The sequence below is a fragment of the Polypterus senegalus genome, chromosome 2, assembly GCF_016835505.1.
Source record: "Polypterus senegalus isolate Bchr_013 chromosome 2, ASM1683550v1, whole genome shotgun sequence".
Lineage (NCBI taxonomy): Eukaryota > Metazoa > Chordata > Cladistia > Polypteriformes > Polypteridae > Polypterus > Polypterus senegalus.
This window is the reverse complement of record NC_053155.1, coordinates 293,225,629-293,249,573: the sequence shown is the minus strand read 5'-3', so window position 1 is coordinate 293,249,573 and position 23,945 is coordinate 293,225,629. Positions and strand designations below refer to the sequence as shown.

General features: G+C 35.6%; 1 protein-coding gene across 15 annotated transcripts in view; it reads right to left on the bottom strand.

Annotated features, from left to right (window-relative positions):
- nbeaa (neurobeachin a) overlaps nucleotides 1-23,945 on the bottom strand; it is an 894,135-nt gene that overhangs the window by 70,922 nt on the left and 799,268 nt on the right. For all 15 annotated transcript variants that reach the window (XM_039745777.1, XM_039745778.1, XM_039745781.1 and 12 more), the window contains one exon: nucleotides 10,045-10,212. In XM_039745777.1, the coding sequence (XP_039601711.1) occupies nucleotides 10,045-10,212 (168 nt within the window). The remainder of the gene's footprint in view (nucleotides 1-10,044; nucleotides 10,213-23,945) is intronic.

Below are 23,945 nucleotides of genomic sequence, written 5' to 3'. Positions count from 1 at the left end.
CATTTATAAATAAAGAGAGGTTAAAAGTGATGATCTGATGGTTGTTTCTTTGTCTGCAGGAAAGTCTATTGACAGGAAACAAGCTAAAAGCATTTATAGAATTTTAAATATATTTTTAATTTGGAAGCATATAAAATGAAGATAAAATATACTCTATATATGGCATATTAAAAATAAAAGGTCTTTTTTCAGTAGGGTTTTTGTCTCAATAAATTAGCAGACTGACAACCACTTCAAACACCATAAAATACCATATGGAATGGATCACAGCAGCCTTAGCCAGATTTACGTCTTCCTCCATTAGACCCAGGGAAACAGTTAAATCCACACAATTCAAAACTGTCAAAACACTTTTATACATCAGAATGTCAGAATTCTAATTTTAAAACACAATGTCACAAAGATGATTGTATCTGAGCAAAAAATCAAGTTGTTTTTACATTTAATAATTAATTGAGTACACTTGAGGTCTTGCTTACTGCTGATAAGAGGCCTATAAGCAAGTATAAAGTGGTGATTTTGCTCCCAGGAAAACAGAAGGAGTTAGAGTAAAGACCAGACATTTATCACTAGAGAAAAAACAAGTCAATTGAGGTTTCTGTCTATATTTTATCTGGACAGCAGGCCTTAAAGGTAAACACATACATCTTTTCAATGTATCTCTTAGTCTAGTGACAGTTCATAATGAAATCACATGTACTCAGACAGCTACTGTACCGGTACAATTCAGTCAAAGTGATCACCCAGATATAATCTTGGCTGTGAAGGAACATTGGGTACCGCTGACTAATCAAACCAAAAATGATCACCTTATTTGGCACTGTTATAGTAGAAAAATACACAAAATGTGCACTTTTATTAGTACTATTAATACGTACTACTATATGAAATTGCTCGTACAGTTGTCTGACCATCAGTAATTATGGGACTACATATTCAAGCTAGTTTTTTTTCCATAGAAACTGTGTAACATTCTAGTGTTAAACAAGCTGAGTGGAATAAGCGTCTTTTGTTCAGTTTACAGCATGCATTCTTACGTTCATATGTTTATCATCATAAGTGTAGTATAATCTTACATCACCATGTCCATATCGGTCACAGCTTGTAAAAGTCAAGTAATACCAATAAATAATATGCTGGCGCAGTGGTTTGCGACGCTCCCTCATAGTTCACTGTATGTCTGGAGTTTCTCTCCATGTTCACAGGGGTATTTCTCTTGGTGCTCCAAATTTCCTCCAAGATCCCAAATAAATGTAGATTAGCTTAGTTGGTGACACAACAATGGTACAATATGAAAAAGTGTTGGTGCTCCATGCAATGCACTGGTGTCCCGTTTTATAGGCAGTGCTGCTGAAAGCACTGGCACCCTAAAATCCTGAAATGGATACGAGAACCTGAAAACAGAATATTTTTTTTTATTTTTATTGAATGCTAATTCATAATGTTGCTTTATTTTTAAACTGGTTAAATTTCTTATATTGTAATATAAGTAATCATAATAAGAATATATAAGTATTCACAAAATGAATGAAAGGATATTACCCTAACATTTTTTTTTACATTTCTGTTACTTAAATGTCTGATCTAATTAGAGCTACAGTATATGCCTTTCTTTAAAATTCTTTAAAATATGCCAGGCTTTAAGCAAATATTTTTGTAACGTGTTTGATAAAATCAGTTAGCATGTGTAACATTCCAGTGCATATAACTAGGCAAGAGACCAGTCTCTGCTAAGTCATGGATATGGATTAGGACTTTATATTCTAAAGATAAAGCTGCAGATAACAATACCACAAATACAAGCGGCTCAGGATTCCAGGGTATAAAAAGAGCTAATTATTTTCTACATACATTGGCATATTGCTTCATGTTAGTGAAATAAGTTCACCATTCAACAGAGGCATAAGGCCAAATAAAAGATAATGTATAATTTGGCTGTTTACATCCTCAAAGCAGCAGAGTTTGCATGAGGAGGTCTCTGTCATGTTCATCCAAAATAAAAAGCTGTCATGATAAAAATGATCGTGAATCACAGCACTTACACGTACAAGCCAAGTTAAGCTGTCATAATGTCCTCAACTGGAGCTGCAGTGGCTGTCAAGAAGTGTCGTTTTTTTAATTTGACATGAGGAAGAAAATTATCTATTATTCTGACCTCTAATTTCTTGACATTTTAATACCATAATTGCTGTGGTTAACGCCACAGCCATCGCTTCGCTTGTCAAGCAGGAATGAATCAATACCCTGGAGCTGATCGTCACATTTCCACACATTTCTGAGGAAAGACATTTTTTGTTATTACTCAAGAATGGGTGCTTACCGAAGAGGAGTGGTTATCAGTTGGGCAACTCCATCTCTGAAGCAAATCCAAAATTCTAGGTGACAACCATTCAAAATTCATTGCTTTTTTCCCTCACCCTCACATACCGTATCTCGTTTGGTTTGATCTCCAAATCCCGTCTGCTCAAGCTGTAATGCCATGAATCTAATTTTATCTCAGTTTTCACTGTCCTGATGCCATTTTCCTTTCTCTGTCTAGTTTTCAAAATGACAGCTCATAAAGAGTAATAAAAATGGAAAATTGTATTTTTATGCAGGTAAAATATTTTCTGCAGCCAGATCACTTTTGCCAAAAAAAAAAAACAAAAACAAAAAACAAACCCTCTGATCATTTCATTCTACTTATTTCATTGTAAATGACAAATTTTAGCTTTTCAGGCAATAATTTCTTTTGAAATCAGACATGCTTAACAGACAGCTTATATTGTGGGTTCGTAGAATGGATGGAAAGGGATATTGTATCAATGAAGAGAACAAGAATTAAACACAGGTAGATATTGCTATTGCCTTTATGATAATTAATTCATTCATTATTTTCTGAACCTACTTACTTTAATACAAGTTCACAGATGCCTTAATATATCCTAGGAGCTCTGGGCACAAGGCAGGAACAAATCAGCTAGTCCATCACTGAGAACATTCACTAAATCAGCAACAGTGTTTAGTATAAAGACAGTATCTTTCATTGAAATGTGTGAATAAAATGAATTCATCTTTTTTGTACAACATGTAAATAACTGTACTTGACTCAGTGATTTTATTTTGAAAGCCAGTCCCAGCAGTAATGCACAATGACCAGCAGTAGATGGGCTTGTCTATTCTGATACTTAAACTGGTCCAGTTAAATGTCACCAGTCAGGCTAACCAGCAAGAGAAAATTGGAGTTCTGGTCAAAAACATGAATGCAAGCACTCTATTACAACAAAAGTACTTACTGATTACATTTAAGCACTTTGATTCATTACATATAGACCATAAAAATTTTAGTGTGTCGAAAAGAAAATCTATAAAATAATTCTAATGAAGTACTTTATAAAAAGCAATACTATGTACATTAAAGGATCTTGCAAAATGAGTAGTTGCTGTCCTTTGTTTTGTAACTGTTAATAATACACCATATTTCTGTTATTTGCATATTTGTGACTTGATAAATAAAAACAATTTATATTCTGACAGAATATAAATTACTATTTTGCATACAGCAGATGGTTGATATCATGGGGCATGAGGCATTCTCTCTCCGTCTCACACTCATTCTCTCTCTCTTTTCCACCATTGCAAACGTTGAAGCACTGCAACACTCTGCATACCAGCTGCTGCAGGTTCATCTTTTTTCAATTAAGCTATTCTAGGCTGCACTGGTTAAAAAATATATGTGACTTTTTATTGAGCCTGTTAATTAGGCAGGAACATGCTAATTTTCTAGTAATTTGTCACATTCATCCTGGCTTTTTATCATGCAACAGAAATTACCAAAGCCTACATAAATTCAACCACCAGGTGCCACTGACTTTGTAGATACATAGTGAAGGAAACAACTGATAGAATGTAGCTTGTGGTCATCCTTGCTTCAAAGCAATGAAGTGAAAACATCAGATTTTTTTTTTCACTTATAGGCTCTACACTTTTTTAACTGCCTCAGCTTATGTGTTTACAATTTAAATCAGACTGACTTTCTTACATTTACTCTGTACCATATTACATACCAGATTGCACACTGTATCCTGTGAGCTACTCTATAATCCTAGTAAGGAAAATCTTCCCAATCAATTCAGCACGACGTCAAAGCTAAGAAAACAGGAAATAGGCAAATCAGGCTTGTGGGTCAGAGTTGAGTATTTAACTAAATTGTGTTGCCAAGTGTTCTGCTGCTTCAGATTTTTAGATGCCCGATTTCAATTATCCGGCCAGTAGCCATGTTTACACGTTTGTTAAGTCTTATACACCCCATGTCTATAAGCATTTCTCTGGGTTCTCCAAGTACAAGTGTATCGTTATGTGTACATGGTGACAGTCATACTGGTCTATGACTCACCCTGAGTAAATCAAACAGATTTGATTTTGTCATAGGGAAAGACTTGTGTGACAGATTCTGAACCTATCTTCTAAATCTGTAGGTAGACCTCTTTTCTGTAAACTTGTTGGTGATCAGGCCTATGATGGTAGTGTCATCAGCAAATGTAATGATGGGGATGGATATGTGCCTGGTCACACAGTCTTAAGTGAACAACATGTACAGATGGGGGCTCAGCACACAAACCTGAGGAGTATCTGTGTTGAGAGCCTGTGTGGAAGATGTGATGTTACCAATCTGCACATGCTTAGGTCTGCAGTTTAGAAAGTCCGATATCCGTTGGAGTTTGTTACTGATTGTTACTGATTGCAGGTATATTGAGTGGTCCCCGCAGTAGACTACCACCCGGTTGAAGGTTTTGCCACTTTGCACTGCTGGGCAGGCTTCAGCCACCCATAACCCTGAATTAAACAAATCAATAGTGAATGTGTATGCATGCAAAGGTCTGTTCTTTCATGGACCTCAATTCTTTCCTTGCTTCTTTTTTGCCTTAAGCATGAAGCTACTGGAAGAGGTTGCTGGCTCCCCGTGACCCCCAAATAGAATTACAGAGTTCAGGACATAGAAGCAGAGTGTTTAATATGCCACACATGAACAATACATTTTTCTCAGCGAGTCATGCACTTTATTGGCTAGATGTAATATGGCTGTGTGATATGGACTTAAATTGATATTGCTGCTATTTTAACCAAATGTGCAATATTCACTATATTTTGATATGTTCTTAAAATACGTTAATGATTGAAGATCAGCACAATATAGTTAAGTACATACACACTTTCTATACAGAAACCAAAACCTGGTATATTTTCTCCTAATAATATTATAAAAATATTAGTGAGGGAAACTTTTATTTTTCTTCAAAATGTTAACAATTTCATGAATATCTGTTTTTCAAAGAAACAGCTCAAATATCTTATTTTTATTCTACCATTTTCCCTTATATCTCCTCTACTGCTTTTTGAGTGTCCACTGTATGTTTTGCATTCAACACCTTGCCTGCTTTGGTAGCATCTGTTGCTTCCAGTCTCTCGATTCATTACTTTGTTAGTCACAGATCATAATACATGCACATGTGTACATTATATAAATGTTTTATGACTTACATCACTTGTAATGATTCTAGTTTATACATTTGCGTATATACATACATGATTTTCTTGTATGAGTGTGTATATTTATTTTAACATTCACCAACATTAATTTTTTTCAGAGCTTCTATAAAATTAAAATTTTTCCCCATTGGGAACAAGTAACATCTACAAAGTAGTCTAATCTATTAAATATTGTATTTGTGGCCAGGTAGCTTGAATTGTGCATTCAGTATTCTTAACAAATTCTTGAATTCTTCTTTCACTACTGTTTTGATAGATACTTAACAGGGCAGGCACAGGGGAAGAACCTATAAGGAGATGCTTGACATTTGATCAGATTTCAGGTTCAAATACCTGGCAAAACTTTACTTTCACTTGTATTCCTAATAAACAGAGAAGTCTCCTTATAAAAATTTGGCATTATAAAGATCACACAGATTTTTAATTCATTAATTGGTGATTTCTTATTTTTTTACTAGCTTCCACTCACAAAGTAACATGGTTGTATATTTGACTTCTTCCAGCAAGCTTAAAAAATTCAAAGATCACTAGGACAATGTATTTATAAATGTTAATGCAAAATGAATGTGGTATACATTGAATATCCATAATTATTGTAATTAGGAAGCTCAATTCATTTACAAAACAAAAAGTACAAACTCAAATTGAAAACAAATTTGACCAATAATGCAGTTAAATTTTTTTCAGTGCTTCTGTAAAATTTTATTTTTTCCCACTGGGGACAAATAATATCTAATCTAATCAATATTGTATTTGAAAACAAATTTGACCAATAAGATAAAAAAAGTTTACTGTCATTTACACAGTTAAAACCATGTAATGAAATTCTCAATAATGCAGTTTACTCCACAACTCATAACAAACATTGAATAATTCACACAAAATAAACCTATAAAGGCTGCAGCTTGAAGCATTTCAATACAGAGCACAGACAGTGTGAAATGGACATGTAAGGGCTTTCACGGCACAGGCGTATTACTTTTGGTGCAAATTAGTAGTAACTGTAGTTATCTGACCACTTACAAAGTACAAGTATTTTAGGGCACAAATTAAGTGGACAAATGTGTGTTTTGCAATATGGCAAGTCAATGCATCTGTAGCAGGGACCCGATTTGCTGGCGAGGTGTGAGGACATGTTGCAGGCGCTCTATGTGCCTAGATGGCCGCTTCATATACAGTAATGTGTTTAATCTTTAGATGTTGAACTGCTTGAACTGCCTTCCTAGGTAAAACTAAACCATTTCCAAACAGCAGAACTAACCTTACCTGCTCTAAACTCTTCCTCTTCTCATTCTCGCTATATTATTTATCATGCTCTTTAAAACCGGCAACATGGCAGAGTCAATGTACCCATGCTTTCAAAGATCGGTGGAGATTTTGTAGATTTTATTTAATACAGAATAAGCTGTAGAAAACTAAATAAAAGTACCAAACATTGTGATATTTGCTTTTGCATATCGATCGTTCTTGAATATTGAATCAAAAATTGTCCAGTTCTAGCTAGACATTGCAATGTTATACATGAAATGACTGTCATTGTTTCCTTTAGTTTATTTTCCTTGTATTGTACACTGATACCAATACAAAAAAGTGATGTAACATTTTTTTTGCAGACAGACAAAATTAGATGAGTTTTAATGGTTCAAATTTAACTTGATCAAATGGTCAAAATACAACACATTTACCTTCTACTCATCTCATGCAATTATTAAAGTCCTCAGTATGCATGCAGTATATAATAAGTTCAGCATGGCGACACAGAGGTTACCATTGCTGCTTCATGGATCCACTGCCTTGGGTTCAATCCCCACACCCGGTCACTGTCAGAGTGAAGTCCACATATGTCTGCTCGGTACGTCCTCAGGGATGTGCATGTTAGGCTATTTAGTGATTGCAAATTGGCTCTGTGTGAGTGGGAATGTGGATGTTTGTTTGTTTTGGCTGGTGACGGACTACTAGCATTGTGCTCAGAATTGGAAGCATCATATGACCCTTAATTTGATTCAGCAGGTTTGAGAATTTTATGCTATAATATTTTTATGGTAATAACTTTAAATATAAAATTTAGGTTAAACATTTACATAGATAAACAAATACACAGATATGTGTTTGCTTATGTTGAATGATTGTACAACTGGTGATCTTTACTAAGCCTGCTTTTTGTGTTAGACAGTTGAGTGAGATCCTGTCATTGTAGCCAAAACCTGTTCTCACAGTTTTGCACTTGGAGTTCCAGTTCATTGCACAAGTACCACTCACACAGAACCTCACATTCAATCAACAATTAACATAAAATACACATCCTTGAACAACCAGAGAAAACTCCCATGACAGTAAAATGTTTAAACAATATACATACAATGATTAGGGCAGGGCTGGATTCTCCAAGACGCTGCATTTGTGAGGCAGGAGCAATTGCTACTGCACCACAATGAACTTCAGTTCAAACATGACACTTGTCATTTCTAGTGAAATGAATTATTCACTAAGACTATCATTGTCACCAAAATATCCTGCTCTATCAGGTACAGTGTTAGCCTGCAAAATTAGCTGCTGGGTTAACCTCTATGTTTGTACTCAATACTAGTGTACAAGTGGTAGAAACTTTGGATAAAAGTGTCAGCTAGATAGAGTAAATAATAATAATAATGATGATAACCTTCATTTATATAGCACCTATCCTATGTTCAAACAGCTTTATAAATGCAATATGGTATAATAAATTTGAGTTATGAATTTGACAAAATGCTACTTAATACAGTAGATCCATATTGTTACATGTCCCTAAATATAGTAGTGATTAAGCAAACAACAAAGCTATTATCATTTTAGTTTGTTCCACCATTTTGTTACAATAAACACTCCAAGTATGGTATACATAAAAATTAATATCGTTTACATTGTTGTTATTAAAGCTCCACATTTCTGTGAAATATGGTATTTTATAAAGTAGTGGTTGAAAATGTATGATAGTTCAAAAAACAGTTCCCTTATAGATTGTATAATGTTTTCTATTCTGATGTACCTGCGGTGGGTTGGCACCCTGCCCAGGATTGGTTCCTGCCTTGTGCCCTGTGTTATCTGGGATTGGCTCCAGCAGACCCCCGTGACCCTGTGTTCGGATTCAGCGGGTTGGAAAATGGATGGATGGATGGATTCTGATGCATGAGGATAGTGATGCCACCTCTCATGGTTCAGTTTCAGCTGCTGCACCTGCAGCATGCAAATGCATTCTCTTCCAAGGCATGCATAGCGTTCACAATGGATTATGCCATGAGTAAGTGTGAATTTATGCATGATTGTGCCTTGCAGTGGACTAGTATCCCACCCAGGGCCGGCTCTTGCCTTACACTCAGTATCACCAATCTAGGCCCCTAGCTTTTATGACACTTCATTAGATAAATAAGTGCTGAAAGCAGACAGTTTGATATATAGATGTAGCATAAGAAGTGAAAGACAATTAAAAATCAAGATGTTAAAACATGATTTACTTTATTACACAGGTCAACAAGCATTTTGCTACTGGGATTCTTTCACCTGTCCTTTAACAAATTTCACTTGCTGATTCCAAATCTGAAAACCGTTTTCATCCAGCACATCCCATTTTTTAGTTATGATGTTTCAGGTCTTGGACAACTAAGGGTGACCGGACAGTAAAGGTGATGCTTTTCAGCATTTAAGAAATAACTCTGGTCTTGAGAAAAGTGAAGCCAAAATTAGGGAAGGTGTTTTTGTTGGCCCTGAAATCCATGAACTGATGCTTGACGATGTGTTCAAAAGGAAACTGAAGCATTTGTGCGGGTTGTCCAGAATTTTCTTGACAGTCACAGAGCAGAGAATTATGCTGAGCGTGTGGAGAACCTGCTGAAAGAGTATCAGCTTACAGGAGCCAGAATGTCACTGAAGATGCATTTTTTACATTCTCATCTCGACTTTTTTCCACCAAATCTAAGCGATGTCAGAGATGAGCATGGGGAAAGATTTAATCAAGCTACAAAGGTGATGGAAAACTGATATCAAGGACAATTTACTCCGAGCATGATGGGTGACTACTGTTGGTTCTTGCAAAGAGAGATGGATGTGCAGAACAAGCGCACAAGCAATTGTCTCAGACAATTTTGAGCAGACTGATCTCGCTTTTATATTGAGGTAAATTGACATAAATATGCTTTAAAGTGTCTCTGGTATGGTCTTCTGGTTTGTTTTCAGAACAAACACATTCAAACAATTTTGGTGGGACAGAATCCAAACTCTAGATATCATGTTGATACATTATATTGATATTCAAAAGTGTCAAAACGTCAATGATGTGTATCTCAAAAATCTGATGTGCTAGCTTAATTGCAATTTCATATATGAAATCAGTGTAAAATACTTAATAGAGAGCTGGTCTGAAGTTCCCAATAGCAAACAAAAAACATTTTTTTTGTAGACCAGTGTTATTAATAATTATAGAATTACAACTTTTTTTGTTGTACTGGCTTAAAAGTAACATTATCTGATGGCAATGCTTACCTCTCTGAGAACAGGATCTGTGACACTGTCCAAATTTACTGAACCCTCATAGGTCAAATAGTGAAAGACATTCAGGGCACGCACAGCCTCTGGGCCTCGTTGCTTGTATCCAAAAATAAGGTCAATCCATTGATGTAGCTGACAGGAAACAAACTCACTTTCCAGGGCCTGTCAAAAAAAGACATAAATATTAAATTGCTGATATAAATACAATACATGTGTTAACAATTGCAGTAATTCATATTTAATAGCCAAACCATAATAACTCAATACATACTATATTTTAAAAGGGTTTTTTACAAAAGCATATATGTCATTGTAGGTCATGCACAATTCCAAAAATGCTTCATAAGACAGTTTTTTCTATTGTTCTTATGATGTTCTGATCATTGTTTCCTAATGCATTCAAAAGCTGGTGAATTTTAATCTCATCCATCCATTTTTACTTTGAAAGTATAAAAAAACATCTCAACAACAGCTAGCCAAACCATCATAGGCATACACACACTTCTTAAAACCTGTCAAGTTAATATACAAATTATTGTTATATGGGAAGAAACTGGAGAAAAATATCATACATACAAAGAATAATGGATGCTGAGTAATGGCAACACTAACTACTATACTATCATGAATGTATATTACAGGGCTTAGTTTTACACAGTATTAATGTCCTGCCTTTATAATCACAGTGACTATTTACTTTATTAACCTGATAATACCAATATTGGGTCACAGGGCCCACAGCCTGGGTTAAAAGCAGGAGCTGAACCTGCCAGTCAATTACAGGACACACTTGCATATCTTCACCAAAGTGTGTGTGTGTGTGTGTGGGGGGGTACAAAGTATTGCATTACTGTAATCAAGTCACATTAAGCTCTGTAATGTGTTTTAAGTTTAAATTCATCAAATTACATTACAACTATTGACTTAACTTGAATGACATTACTTCTGTTACATGTATGTTTCTAAAGAGATGATATGTAAATTTTGTAAATGTCTTGAAGAGAAGGCATTCTGACCCTGCACAGAAAAAGCAGGGTGAGAAAATAAGATGAGATAACATTCAAAGAGGTGAGCATGGATACCCAATCTTTCCTGATTTGCATTGCATATGCACACTGTTGTCATGCAGACGTTCAGTAAATTGAATTTTACAGTGCTGTCAGATCTGTACCAGAGGGGTGTGTTATTTTATCACATTACCGGATAGTTTGTTTTACTTAAGGATTATATGGAGGTCAAATTCATTTTAATAAGAAATAAATAACTTGAGTTTTACTTTGAAGAAGTATTAATTTTCAGTTTTACAAAGCATTTAAAGAACATGATTAAGGGAGAGAATTGTATTGTAGTTTATGGAAGACTGACCAAAGTGAAGTGCTAAGTGTTTTCCAGGAACTTATACAGGGCCGTTGTTCTTATGTGTCCAGCATTAGTGCAGCACAAAATTCATGTACTGTATTGACAACGGCAATAGTACACGAAATTGAACATTTTTTTTTCTATTAAGAACATTACAGCTGCATTCTATTAATCAAACATATAAAAATAACATGCCAGATAAAATCATTTCTTTAAATTAAAAACAAAGAAATGACAGAAACACAATGGAAAAAAAAACCATAAAAAAGCAAAGCAGAAAGAAAGAGAAAAGGGAGAGAAACACAGGTAAAAAGGGGGAAAATCTTTTTCAAGTAATGATAAAACCATTAATAACATTAGAGAGTTAATGTTGGGATGGGCTGAAGATTATCACAGGTGAGACATCTATACTTTCTGAGAAGGTTGGCATCCTTCAACATCTGCAATAAGATGCTGCAGATGTTCTACCAGACGGTTGTGGTGAGTGCCCTCTTCTACGCAGTGGTGTGCTGGGGAGGCAGCGTAAAGATGAAAGACGCCTCACGCCTGGACAAACTTGTTAAGAAGGCAGGCTCTATTGTAGGAATAAAGTTGGATAGTTTAACATCTGTGGCAGAGCGACGGGCATTAAGCAAACTCCTGTCAATCATGGAGAATCCACTGCATCCACTGAACAGTGTCATCTCCAGACAGAGGAGTAGCTTCAGTGACAGACTGAGGAGATCATTCCTCCCCACACACTATGCGACTCTTCAATTCCATCCGGGGGAGTAAATGCTAACATTACTCAAAGTTATTGTCTGTTTTTTTATTTTTTATTTTCATTTTTCATTTTTATTACTATTTAATTGAATTTTTTTTTTGTATCAGTATACTGCTGCTGGATTATGTGAATTTACCCTTAGGATTAATAAAGTATCTATCTATCTATCTATCTATCTATCTATCTATCTATCTATCTATCTATCTATCTATCTATCTATCTATCTATCTATCTATCTATCTATCTATCTATCTATCACAGGCCCAGCATACTTATTGTAAAATAATATTAATGAATTCTTTTCATGTTTAAAAAAAAATTTTAGACTTATCCTATAAGAGAAAATTTAAATGTTTCTAATTTGATGATAATATATGGAATGTCGCTTATCCACTGGGTTAAACTGCGTGGGTTAGGATTCTTTCAGGTTGAAAAATGTGATTATTGTGTATAAGGCAACAAACAAGAGCTTCTCTACACTGAAATGTGTCTTACATTTCACAACACAAATTCTTGTAAAATACCAAGAGGTTAAGGGCTACGTTTTCAAAATAACAAAAAGGAATCACCAGAAATATAGCTCATTTACTTATGCTTATTTTTTATATTTGTGACTCTGTTTCACCTTATTCATTACAAAAATTGTGAAACACACACTTAAATTGTGCCACTCAAAATCTTCCATATTAAAATTAAAGAAGAAGCTGGTAATTTACAGTACTTCTCTCTCATTGCAGAAATTTAATTGTAGAGAGTAAATAAAGGGTAATGTGAATACTGGTGTTACATTGTCAGATAAGGTGAAGATAGTTACTTTTACTTATACATTTCTTTATTTCAGAGAAACATTATTTAATTTTGTACATTATATGATATATTTCAACAGTCTATCCTTCTGTTTTCTTAAGGTCGTGTCAAACACAGATGAGCATAAAAAGCAGATAAGACCATCCAAATCTGCAGGCTACCCAGCATTAAGGTTATATTTCCAGAATAGCCAGAAGGTGAATTATTCTTTAAAGGGCATAACAATTGTGTTATTATGAAGCATAACCTAGTACAGTACATGCTGTAAAGAAACAAAAAAAAAAAAGCCTTGACATAATCCAAAACTTCTTAAATAAAATTATATATGACAGATACAAATACAAAAAGGGCAAAAACCACTCCAGTGATGTTATGGTTTATAGTGTTTCATGTACATTATGGACCCACGGCGACCAAGAAATAAACTATGAATCACTTTATCTGAATACAGACACATAACTGTATTACACAAACATCACAATTGACCTTTAACACAATTAATTTCATAATGACCGAGTATAAAATTAGGCTTTAATTGAAAGACTTAAAACCACTCTATACACATACATTTTTAAATAAAAAAAAAAAAATTTTTGGTTCAACATTTTACTTTGTGTTTGTTGCATTTCACTTTTCAAATAATATTTGTAATTATTGCATAGCATACTGGACTCATAAGAATAAGTGTGCTTAATAAGGTTTATATAATATGCTAAATGGTAACTGTCACTATATAAATCATTTGTTTGTTAAATATTTTATTTTATGCGAAGAAATAAACCTATAGTAACATATACAGTAATAACTTGAGTGTTCAACAACAGCAAAATGTTGAAGATTCAGTACTTAATTACTGTAGGTACAAGTACAGGCAATGACAAGGTACAGACATACAGCAGGAGCACGTCATTAATTATTGTTTTCCCAATTGTATAGGTAAGAACTAGATTAACTAAAGCACACTTAGATGTATTCATACATACTCATTAATACATATTATAGGCATCAGTAAGGGCTTGTTTGTATAATTCCAGAAGCAGTCATTATTGTACTCTGCAGCCAAAGTCAGAAGGACTGTTCTTCATAATCAGCTAAAACAAAGGATGTGTGTCATCCAATAATACAAATAATGCTATTTTATCAGTACTGTATAACTCAGCTTATGGACAGCATGGCTGTGCAATAGTTAATGATGCTGACTCAAATGTAGTAGCAGGCTTATGAGTTCAAGTAAGTTCAATTTACTGTCATTATATCTGAGTACAGCACAGTTAAGTGCCTTCCTAGTTCAGTCAGATCTGTGTAGAGTTTTCATGAGGTCCCAGGGTTTGTAAAAGTTTTCTTCAAGTCATTTAGTTAATATCTATATTTCATTGATATTCTTGCTGGACTGGGTTAGCTCAAACATTTATTGTTGCACAGCACCATTCTATGATGGATTCATCCACCCTTACTTTACAGTTATTGTGATTTAGTACACATTTTTGCAAATACTGAAGTTTTAATAACTGGTGTACAGGAAGGTAAAGTCAAAAGGAGCAATGAGCTGGCCATGCCGAGGATTTTGTCTATACATAAAATTTATTCTCCTTTTAGTTTCTAAAATTTTATAGATAGCTTTGCAAATTTTAATCATTAATTGCCAAACTTTCTTGAGTAGCATCTAAGCTGAACATGAGCCTTACTATCTTACTAATTCAAGATACTTATCAAAAATATAAATTGGTTGTGTCTTAATTGTGACCTGTAATGGACTACTGTTGTTTTTTTTATCAGAAAGCATCACCTAATATTTAACTAAGAACAGGAATTGAGGTTATTCATACTTAAAAAGTGATTCTATACTTGAATCATCAAAGAACTCCATCAACAAAGCCAATAGCAAAGCATTACAAACATAAAATACACAAACTCACAAAACTGATTAAACTAATTAAAATGACATGAACTGGTCTTCTGATCACTTTACCTGTCCTTCGAAAGGTGAATATGCACCCCAAATGTTGAGATTGAGTGAAATGCAATTATTATCATTTTGTGGAACCAGCTTGATGCAAACTTTGTGATATAGTGCATCAATTATATAGTGCACTAGCACGAGTACCCACCATTGCCTGGGAATGTATAACCGGGGAATTTCCGAAATAAAAGAAACAGAACATAGAAATAGAAGAAACAGTTTTCTGATTCATATTTTATTATAATAGGTAATATAAGTGATCATTCCAGAGCATTTGGATACACTATATTTTTTGTTTTCTCTTGTGGTGCGAAAATGAACAAATTCTGAGGATTTTCCACTCTAGAAAATGCTACGTAGAGTTGTCCATGTGAAAAGCATGGATTTTCCAAATTGATGCTTGCAACTTGCAGTGATAGCCCTTGAGCCTTATTAATTGACATAGCAAAAGACAAACAAACTGGAAATTGTAGACATTTGAAATCAATAGCACAACAAATACGGAAAGCCAGTGAGAAAGAGTAGCACTGAAACCATACCGGGAAAAATGGCCGGGAGGGGTGGTCTCTTTGTAAGGAGCGTCTGTGTTGAACCGTGCTGGCATCTAACGGATGTTGGGGATAGTAACTACAGAAAGAAGCGACATACAACCAGTGGTGTGTCTGGGGGAAATGGTGTGGGAAGGATACTATCTTTTTAAGGCGAGTCTCTGTTCAAATGTACTTGCATATAACGGACGTTGGTGAATGAAATACAGCACTATCAGTGTGTGTGGGAGTGTGACTCTCGGAAACGCGGGTGTGTCAGCTGGTCATGCGCACTGGGTTGTTCATGTTTTACATTCATATGGCAATTGCCCTTCACCCGATCAAAGCAGTCGGCCTTCTCATACTTGGACACTTCCGGCATGTCTTGGCAATTTAAAGAAACATGGGTAAAGAGCAACACACAGAGACCAAAGCTGCCTCTAGATGGCACTGATGTGAACGTCTGTTGCAATGTGCGGCCACCTTGTCGATGATAAGTATGGGGATGTGTGCTGAAAGTTGTGTCGGTGAAAAGGTGCCCTGCGCTTCACCACAAACATTTTTTCCCAAGCAAACATACCCCATGACCTTCTCCTGGTCACAAAGGAGCCCCATCCCCAGTTTGGTGCCGATCGGACGCCCGGTGCAGATTTGTATGACGGACAAACAAACATACATACACACATACATAGACTCTGCTTTATATATTAGATATAGTGCATTATTCTGCTGGAAATATATGTAGTAGTGCCATACATAATGTTTATTTCATGTTCAATCTGTCCTACTTTATTATTTGTTTTTTACTGTTAAACATTCAAAAGTACAAACAGATGTACAGAAAAGATTGAGTCTATGTATTTAAGAAAGGAACTGCTGGATGTGGAGGGGGTATTATAGTTTGTTATACTATATACATCCATGAGGGTGACTGGTGTAGTTAAATTCTTTCTCCTTTCAACCTGAACAGCTAAAAATGAAAAATAAGAGTCCAAATGGAAAAACAAAACATTTATTTGTTGACAAAGAAACAGTTCTGCCATAATTGAAGGGAACAGTGGAGTGCATTTCTTGCTGCTTTAGCTATTCAGTGTTGCTTTCATTCTGGAATTGGTGCGTCTGTGCAATATAACCAACTTTGGAGTTTACCAATAGGATAGACTGCTATTTTACTTTTTATCAGAGAAACACAAGCTGCCAGCCTCAGCAGTTATTATCAATTCACACTGTTTTGATTTTCAATATAGTTTTGGTGTTCAGGCTTGTTTATTTCTGTGTTTTTCTGTATTTTGTGTTTTCTGAGAATATAATCCAAATTCAGTATTTGTCTGCAATAATTGATTTATGTGAATTAGGTTAAAATTGTATCTCGCTTTATTAAGTAAAGCAAATTACAGTTATGCAAATCTGTTGCAGTCTTTTCACTCATTTCATTTTAGGGGTTTGTTGTATATAAAATGACAGAATGGTTGTAAGAAGATGCACATTATCTACAGAAACTCTTAGCGTCTCTGGTATTCAAATGATATTTAATTGGTATGATGAATTCATGGATTCATGCTAAAATTCTGACCATGTTTGACATAGCAGAAGCCGAGATTCATCAGAACAGAAGAACGTTTTCTTACTTTCAGCTGTTCAGTTTTAGTGATTAGGTGCCCGCTACAGGCTTGTGTTTCTGGTATTAGCTGACCAGAGCAGGACGCACAGCGGGACCCACAGTGGTTTTCTACTACTGTAACCAATGTTCATTGTAAGGACTGGGTTGTTGCGAGCAAAACTATTTTTTTGAGCAGAAAGTTTCAGTTCCATTACTCAGTGATCATTATTTATGAATAATCTATTTGTATGTAGTAATCTGAGATTTTTATGCATTACAGAACACACTTGAAAATGTATTAATTAAAGTGGCATTTTTTAAGCTATTGATACACAAAATTCATTAATTCGTCAAGCTGAACGGATAAACAGTAAGTAGATCATGAACAGAAGTTAAAAAAATCAAAACTGTCACTTAACTGCATACATTTTTAAATAGAGTATTATATACAGGTATATACTGTAATTTAAAAATCATTTAAACCTTATTTAAATTGCTATAGATCACAACTCTATATTTACATTAGAGTCTAAAAGCAGAGTCACATTCAGAACTTGCAGAAATCACTTCTGGCCAGAAATGTATTTAATTTTTTAACAAATGATGGCTTACTTCTGCAGATATGAGGTGATATGTGTTAACTGATGAAATATTTGATCATCAAGCTCTGCCTTGCTGTGTTTCACAAACCACAGTTACTTCAAACTGAAAAACTAGCACACCGTACAAGAAAAATGTTTGCAATGGATGGGTGTATTTGAGAGGGGTTTGCCTATAGACTTTCAATATCAAGTTTTAATATTTGACCACCAGGAGGAGGCACAAGAAGTCCACACAGTAAGCAGCAGTAATTGGATATTAATTAAGGAAATCACTGGAATGAAAGCCTTCAGCCATTATAGCTCCCTCCTAGATCCATGTATGACATCCCTGTTTTAAAGCATGACCTATATCCTAAAATCGCAAGGGGCAATCCAGTAGATGTTTACCTAGATGTTATACATATGTGCAGTTTTCAATTTTCTGAACAAAAAAATTGCCAGTTTCAACAATGTATTACAGTGAATAACAATTTCGTAGTACAGTATACTAATTTCAAGAATATTCAAAGAAAAGGATTGACAGAGCAAATGTAATTTAATTGAAATTGCCTGCAGTAAAGCAACATTAAATAAAAGTAAAGCATATATCAATACTGGATTTGATGAAGTCTGTGGCTGGACAAGGCTGCGGTGGGTGGTCGGTTTTGATACCTTTTCTGCTTTTGTGATGTTTACTCTCTAAACATGTTACAGAAATGTATACTTGAGATTAAAAGCCAAATGTGATGGTCCAAATTAATCTACTCTGGGATCTGCCCTCATGTCACCAGGAAGACTTTGATATCACAACCTACAAACTCAGAATGGTTGTTACCTAAAAAAATAATTAACATTAAATAGATTTTAAAAACTCACAAAAATCTAATTGAAAATGGAGGTAAACAAACTATCTGTCATGATGGAACTATATTTATATAAATATGTCCTTATACTTTTACTTCAAATGATTGTTTTACAAAAGCCCAATGTTGAAATGGCACCCCGACCAGGATCAACCGCTGACTGTACAATGCTGCCAAAGAAAGGCTCTCACTCTCTGCAAATCTAGAATTGGATTAACAGGGTCCAGCAAATTGGCGGGGAGATGGATAGATGAATGGTGTTACAAAAGGTTTCATTACCATCAATCTTTTTTTATATTAGCATCCATTTTCATAATTTTCTTTGCCTTTGGATTGACAAAATAAAATTAATTTCTCCTGATTCCTAATTCTAATGCAAATGTATATATTAATATTTACATACATTTTAATGTGTAAATTAATGCTAATCCATTGGTCTGTTGAGTGACATGAATAATGCAATAGTTAAACATAAACAAGACACCTTCACAGACAACATGATCTCCACATGTACAGTATACCATTTCACAAAATTTGCATAGATTTACTGATATTTAAGAAAATCTGATGCTGGTTTCTTTAATGAATACATGTGCAAGAGCGACAGAGAAACACAGAGAGAGAGGGAGAGTAACAGAGATGTCATATCTATAAGCAGGCAGCTAAACTGGTAGTACAGAATAATGGTATTGGAGGGTGTGGTGTGGGCATCATAGCTGGATATTGGGATAATTTAAGCATTCATTCTTTGATCTGTTAATAAACATGAGTACACAGCTTCACTCCATTGTCTTGTTTATGTCCTACAAAGAGAAACAATACCCCAGAGAAGCCACTTCAATATGCACCAGCAGCAATGTCAGAGAGAAAACTCTGTAAAGATTTGTTGTGTCAGACTTGGAAAATGTGTGTGCATGCAGAAGAATACTTGTGGTTTGGAACTGTATGTAGTTGGTCTTGAGAGCAGAACCTGTTAGCATTAACAGCATAACCACTGTGTAGACCTTTTTTGGACACAAGTATAAAACATACAATATTTACACCACTAAATAACCAAATATTAAATAAAACTGGCACATTGTTTAGAATAAAGTCAATAGCTTTGACACCAACAAAAACATTTTGGGATCTAAAAGAGTTATTTTATACGAAAATCTTGCAAAGCACCATTACATATCCATATTCTAATTGTAGTAACATGATAAGTGTTACTGACCAGCCATCAGTCTATTTACTGATCCCACTAAGGCCAATTTCAGGATTATGTGGAACTGGAGACTGGACAGCAACAAATCTCGGATCGAATGTCAGTTCGGGCCAATTTAAATCTGGAAAAGAATCTAACTTGCACATCTTTGCAATGCCAGTGAAGAATAAGATGAAACAGACAATGGTGGGATATATAAACTCCCTCTGACATCAACTCTCCAAGGTGAAAGGAGATTTGAGGCAACCTCGCTAATCACTATATAATGAACAGTGCTAAATTATAAAATATGATTGATGATTACAGCTGTTATTAGAACTTTTGGTGATTTACTATATAAACCAAAAACAAGGCAGCAATTTACTGTTAAGTGTGCAGTATACAGTATTACAGCACATACTGTACATTCTTAACCCACTACTAAATAATCTGCAGGAATATAAGTACAGCATGCAAAATATGGCATTACACCCAGTGCACTCTTGTTTTTACATTCTTAGCCTTTTACTTGATCAACTATACCACCATTTAAAAGAACCAATGATCTTTTGGAAGATTTGTTAGCATAGTATACTCCTGGCATTTACAAATATAAGGTAGCACATCAGTTTAGGTACTGCAAAAACATGTCTATTTTGCATTTATTCTTAAGTAACAAGACCTTAACAATGGCTTCTTTGGGTCTTAATTATGCTTATAAAGCATCAGTAAAGTGGTTATTCATCTTTGCGTAGTGCTAACTGAAGTGTTATCAAATAAAATAACTTGAGTATTTTAAGCTTTTACAAGATGATCAAACTAAAAATTCAAGTCCAATATATTGTATATCTTAACTATGGGTGTGAAGGGTGCTGAGTAGTGCTCAGATCTGGACATATTCTGGGATTGAGCTTCATGTGCCGCACGCAAACAGCAACAGGCATGCTACGAAACAACCCCTGGAGTAAAGAAGGGGCTAAGGCTTATGTGCATTATGCAGCCAGTAACAGGCTAGTAATTGAAACTGTGTTTATGATTAGAAAACAGGTTTGTTCAGGTGTAAACTGACTGTCAGGTACACAAGATAAAAAACTGAAATAAAGCTACAACGCAACTGTTAGTAAGCTATTGTAAATAGTAACAAGAAGGTATATCTCAGACTGTCAGTAGGCATCAGCTGCTAGCTTATGATTCTCAAAGCCTTCACAATTCAACAACTGACAAGATGGCACTCCTTCAAAGGGTTCATACCTGCACACAGCTACATTCATATGTGGTCACTATGGAATCAACAATTATCTACCACATATGACTTCTGGGATAAGAGTCCATTCATTCACACACCTTCATTCACACATGGGCAGATTTGTAACACAAATGAAGTAAAATAAATACAATCCCACATTCAAAAATGTTAGAAAAGTTCCCATTGGTGATGTTAGTCAAAGTGAATGTCTGGAAAATTGTGAAAACATCTATGCAAGGGAAACTCTCACTGCTGGACTTTGTGTGTTTTATAAATGATATGGACTGGATTCAGTCATTGTTGTGAATATAGGTTAGGTAAACTACTATCCAATGTAGTTGTAGTTGTAGAGCCAATGTAACATTACATTTTGCACTAGTTGACTTCAGAATGCTATTACTCTGGGAAGAATTCAAATTTAATTATAACTAGGCCAGAACACAATTCTGGGGTGGCTTCTGTCCTTCAGTCTGCAACCGCAAATTAGAATATGTGCATTGAGCAGATGGAATTAAGTAATAGTTATTTATGGCCTGTCTGGATATCTCTTATATATATTTCTCTTCTGGTTCGTCCTGCTTCCTCTTCAAAACCGGTCCCCACCACACAGCGTTTCTCGATTCCTACTCCTCCTCTTCCAAACCCTTCCCCATGCTACCTGTGGCATCCCATACACCCCCACACCACTTTTCTCGATTTCTATTCCTCCTTCGAACTACCGCGTTCCCCACTCCTCTCTCATGACCCTATTGGTGTCACGTCCCGCCCTATATCTAGCCTGACCACATGACCTTTCACTTCGGCCATGTGCGTGCCTGGGAGTCTTTTCCGTAGCCTGCTACAGGAAGGTACTTTCTCGACCATTGGCATTCGTTTCGCTCCTTGCTATTGGTTTCGCTCATTGCTATTTTCGTTATACTGCAATGGTTGTTTCCTAAGCCTTTGTTATAAAATGAACGACAGTAACTTCTGTCAACGGGTTTTTGTACAAAGTCATCTCTATTCCGGGATCCAGCAACTGCCTGTTCCTATCAGTGGGTTATTTCTTGACACAATCAGTTGACAAAGGCAATGCACTCTCACTACGACATAGGGCAGTAGATTTCGTTGCATCACATTGGGACAGATTTGGTGACGTTCTTCCTGTTGTTCTTTCCAACGCAAGTCAAGTTATCACAACAAGTCATGCGTACTATCAATACATGGCAACATCTAGAGTTTATGGTGGTGAAGCTGAAATTCAAGCTCTTTCCAAGATTCTCCATGCTACCATTGTCATTTACTTCAAACACAACCCCAACATCTTCAGCCACAGTCAGTTGTACGTGGCTTTTTCTAGGGTTAGATCTTTCGACTCATTATCTGTCATCTCCAGCAAAACACCTATTCACAACTGCGTCTTTCAAAAAGTATTTCTTTCTTCATTTCTGAATTCCTTTCTCACCGTTTTCTGTTCCTATTCTTACACCGCCGTATGCTATGGTGGGCGTCGGCTAGTGCCAAATATTTTTCTGATGGGTTTGAGTGACTTGGTTAGGATCTCTGTGTGAGCCAGTAATGATATGTGAATCTTCTTACAAATAGAGCCACTTAGCCAGACCATGGTTAGAAAAACTAGACCAAATATATATGGAGACTTATTTTGACTTTAAGTGGAACTGCACTAAACTAAGCACTTTCCATACATAGATGGGAAGAGGGGAGTTAAATGGGAACGTATACACATTATTATTTACCTTGTGTACCTTTCTTTTCATTAAACAGATCAATTTGAAATGTATATTACCCCAGTATGCAATAGACCACGTTACCTTTGTCCTTGCACTAATACATTCATTTTCTTGCCTGTTGACTCTGTTTATGGGAACTGCAGCAGAAGGCAGGAACACGACCTGGTTCAGGCATCGGTCCATTACAAAGCAAACCCAAACACTGTTATGGGGTTAAATTTTGAGTCACCAGTTAACCTAACATGTGTATCTTTATATATGGGAGGCAGAGGATCTGGAGGAAAAACACCCCACGGACATAGGGTGAACATGTAAACTCCACACAGAAGTGCCCAGGATGCTGGGATTTAAAGCTAGGCCTTTGGAACGGTCAGGCAGCAGAACTAATCACTCTGTTACAAATGCGGTAACTCCCGTCTAGATTTTGAATATATAAAACAGTAAAAAGACACAAGAGACAATATTTGTGTTTTTTTTTCCAGCAATGTTCTCTAATGATAATTATGAACGGTTTTAATCTAATTGTTTTACTTTAAATAAAATATAGCCTTTGCCACAGTCTGTGGTTTTATTTTTCAAGCATAAACTCACATCACTGTGCATGACTGGATACTGTATAAAGTGGATGCTACAATCTTAAATCTGATACCCAGGAAAGTAACACACATCTGCAGTCTTTTAAAAAGGCACTGCAGATATTGGTTGTGGGAGAAAATCTTTACATTTAAGAGAATCTTAAGTTACAGTACAAGTCAGAATAACAGCAGGCACAAAATGTATTCATCCTGGATATCCAGCCTGCATATACATTAAACATGCCTGAGTAACTGAATGAATGTGTTCTATTTATGGCTCCAAGTACCAGCGTAGGCCTGCTGGGACCAAAAGTCTGAGCAATACTACAGATGCTCATCTGTGAAAGGCTTTCTTAAACTGGTAAATTATGATTGATGAAGGCAGCATTAAGGTAACATTATCAGGGACACTTACTGCTGCTGTCCTTCAATGACATCACTGAGGTCAGACTTAAATCATGTTAGTATTGAACACACTGCTTTATTAAGGAGGTTTATGAATCAGTCAGTGAGATGTGTCTAGTCGATTACAGGCGACAAGAAAAAAAGAATCCACTCTCATTTCCTTTTATTACAGAGGCACACGCAAGGTTCTTGGAAAACAGATTTCAGCTGAACCTGCAGGGATTTGTACCAATAATTTCATTAGTGATATTACAGAAAAAGCAAGCATCATGGTACTATGTAAGTGGAACACA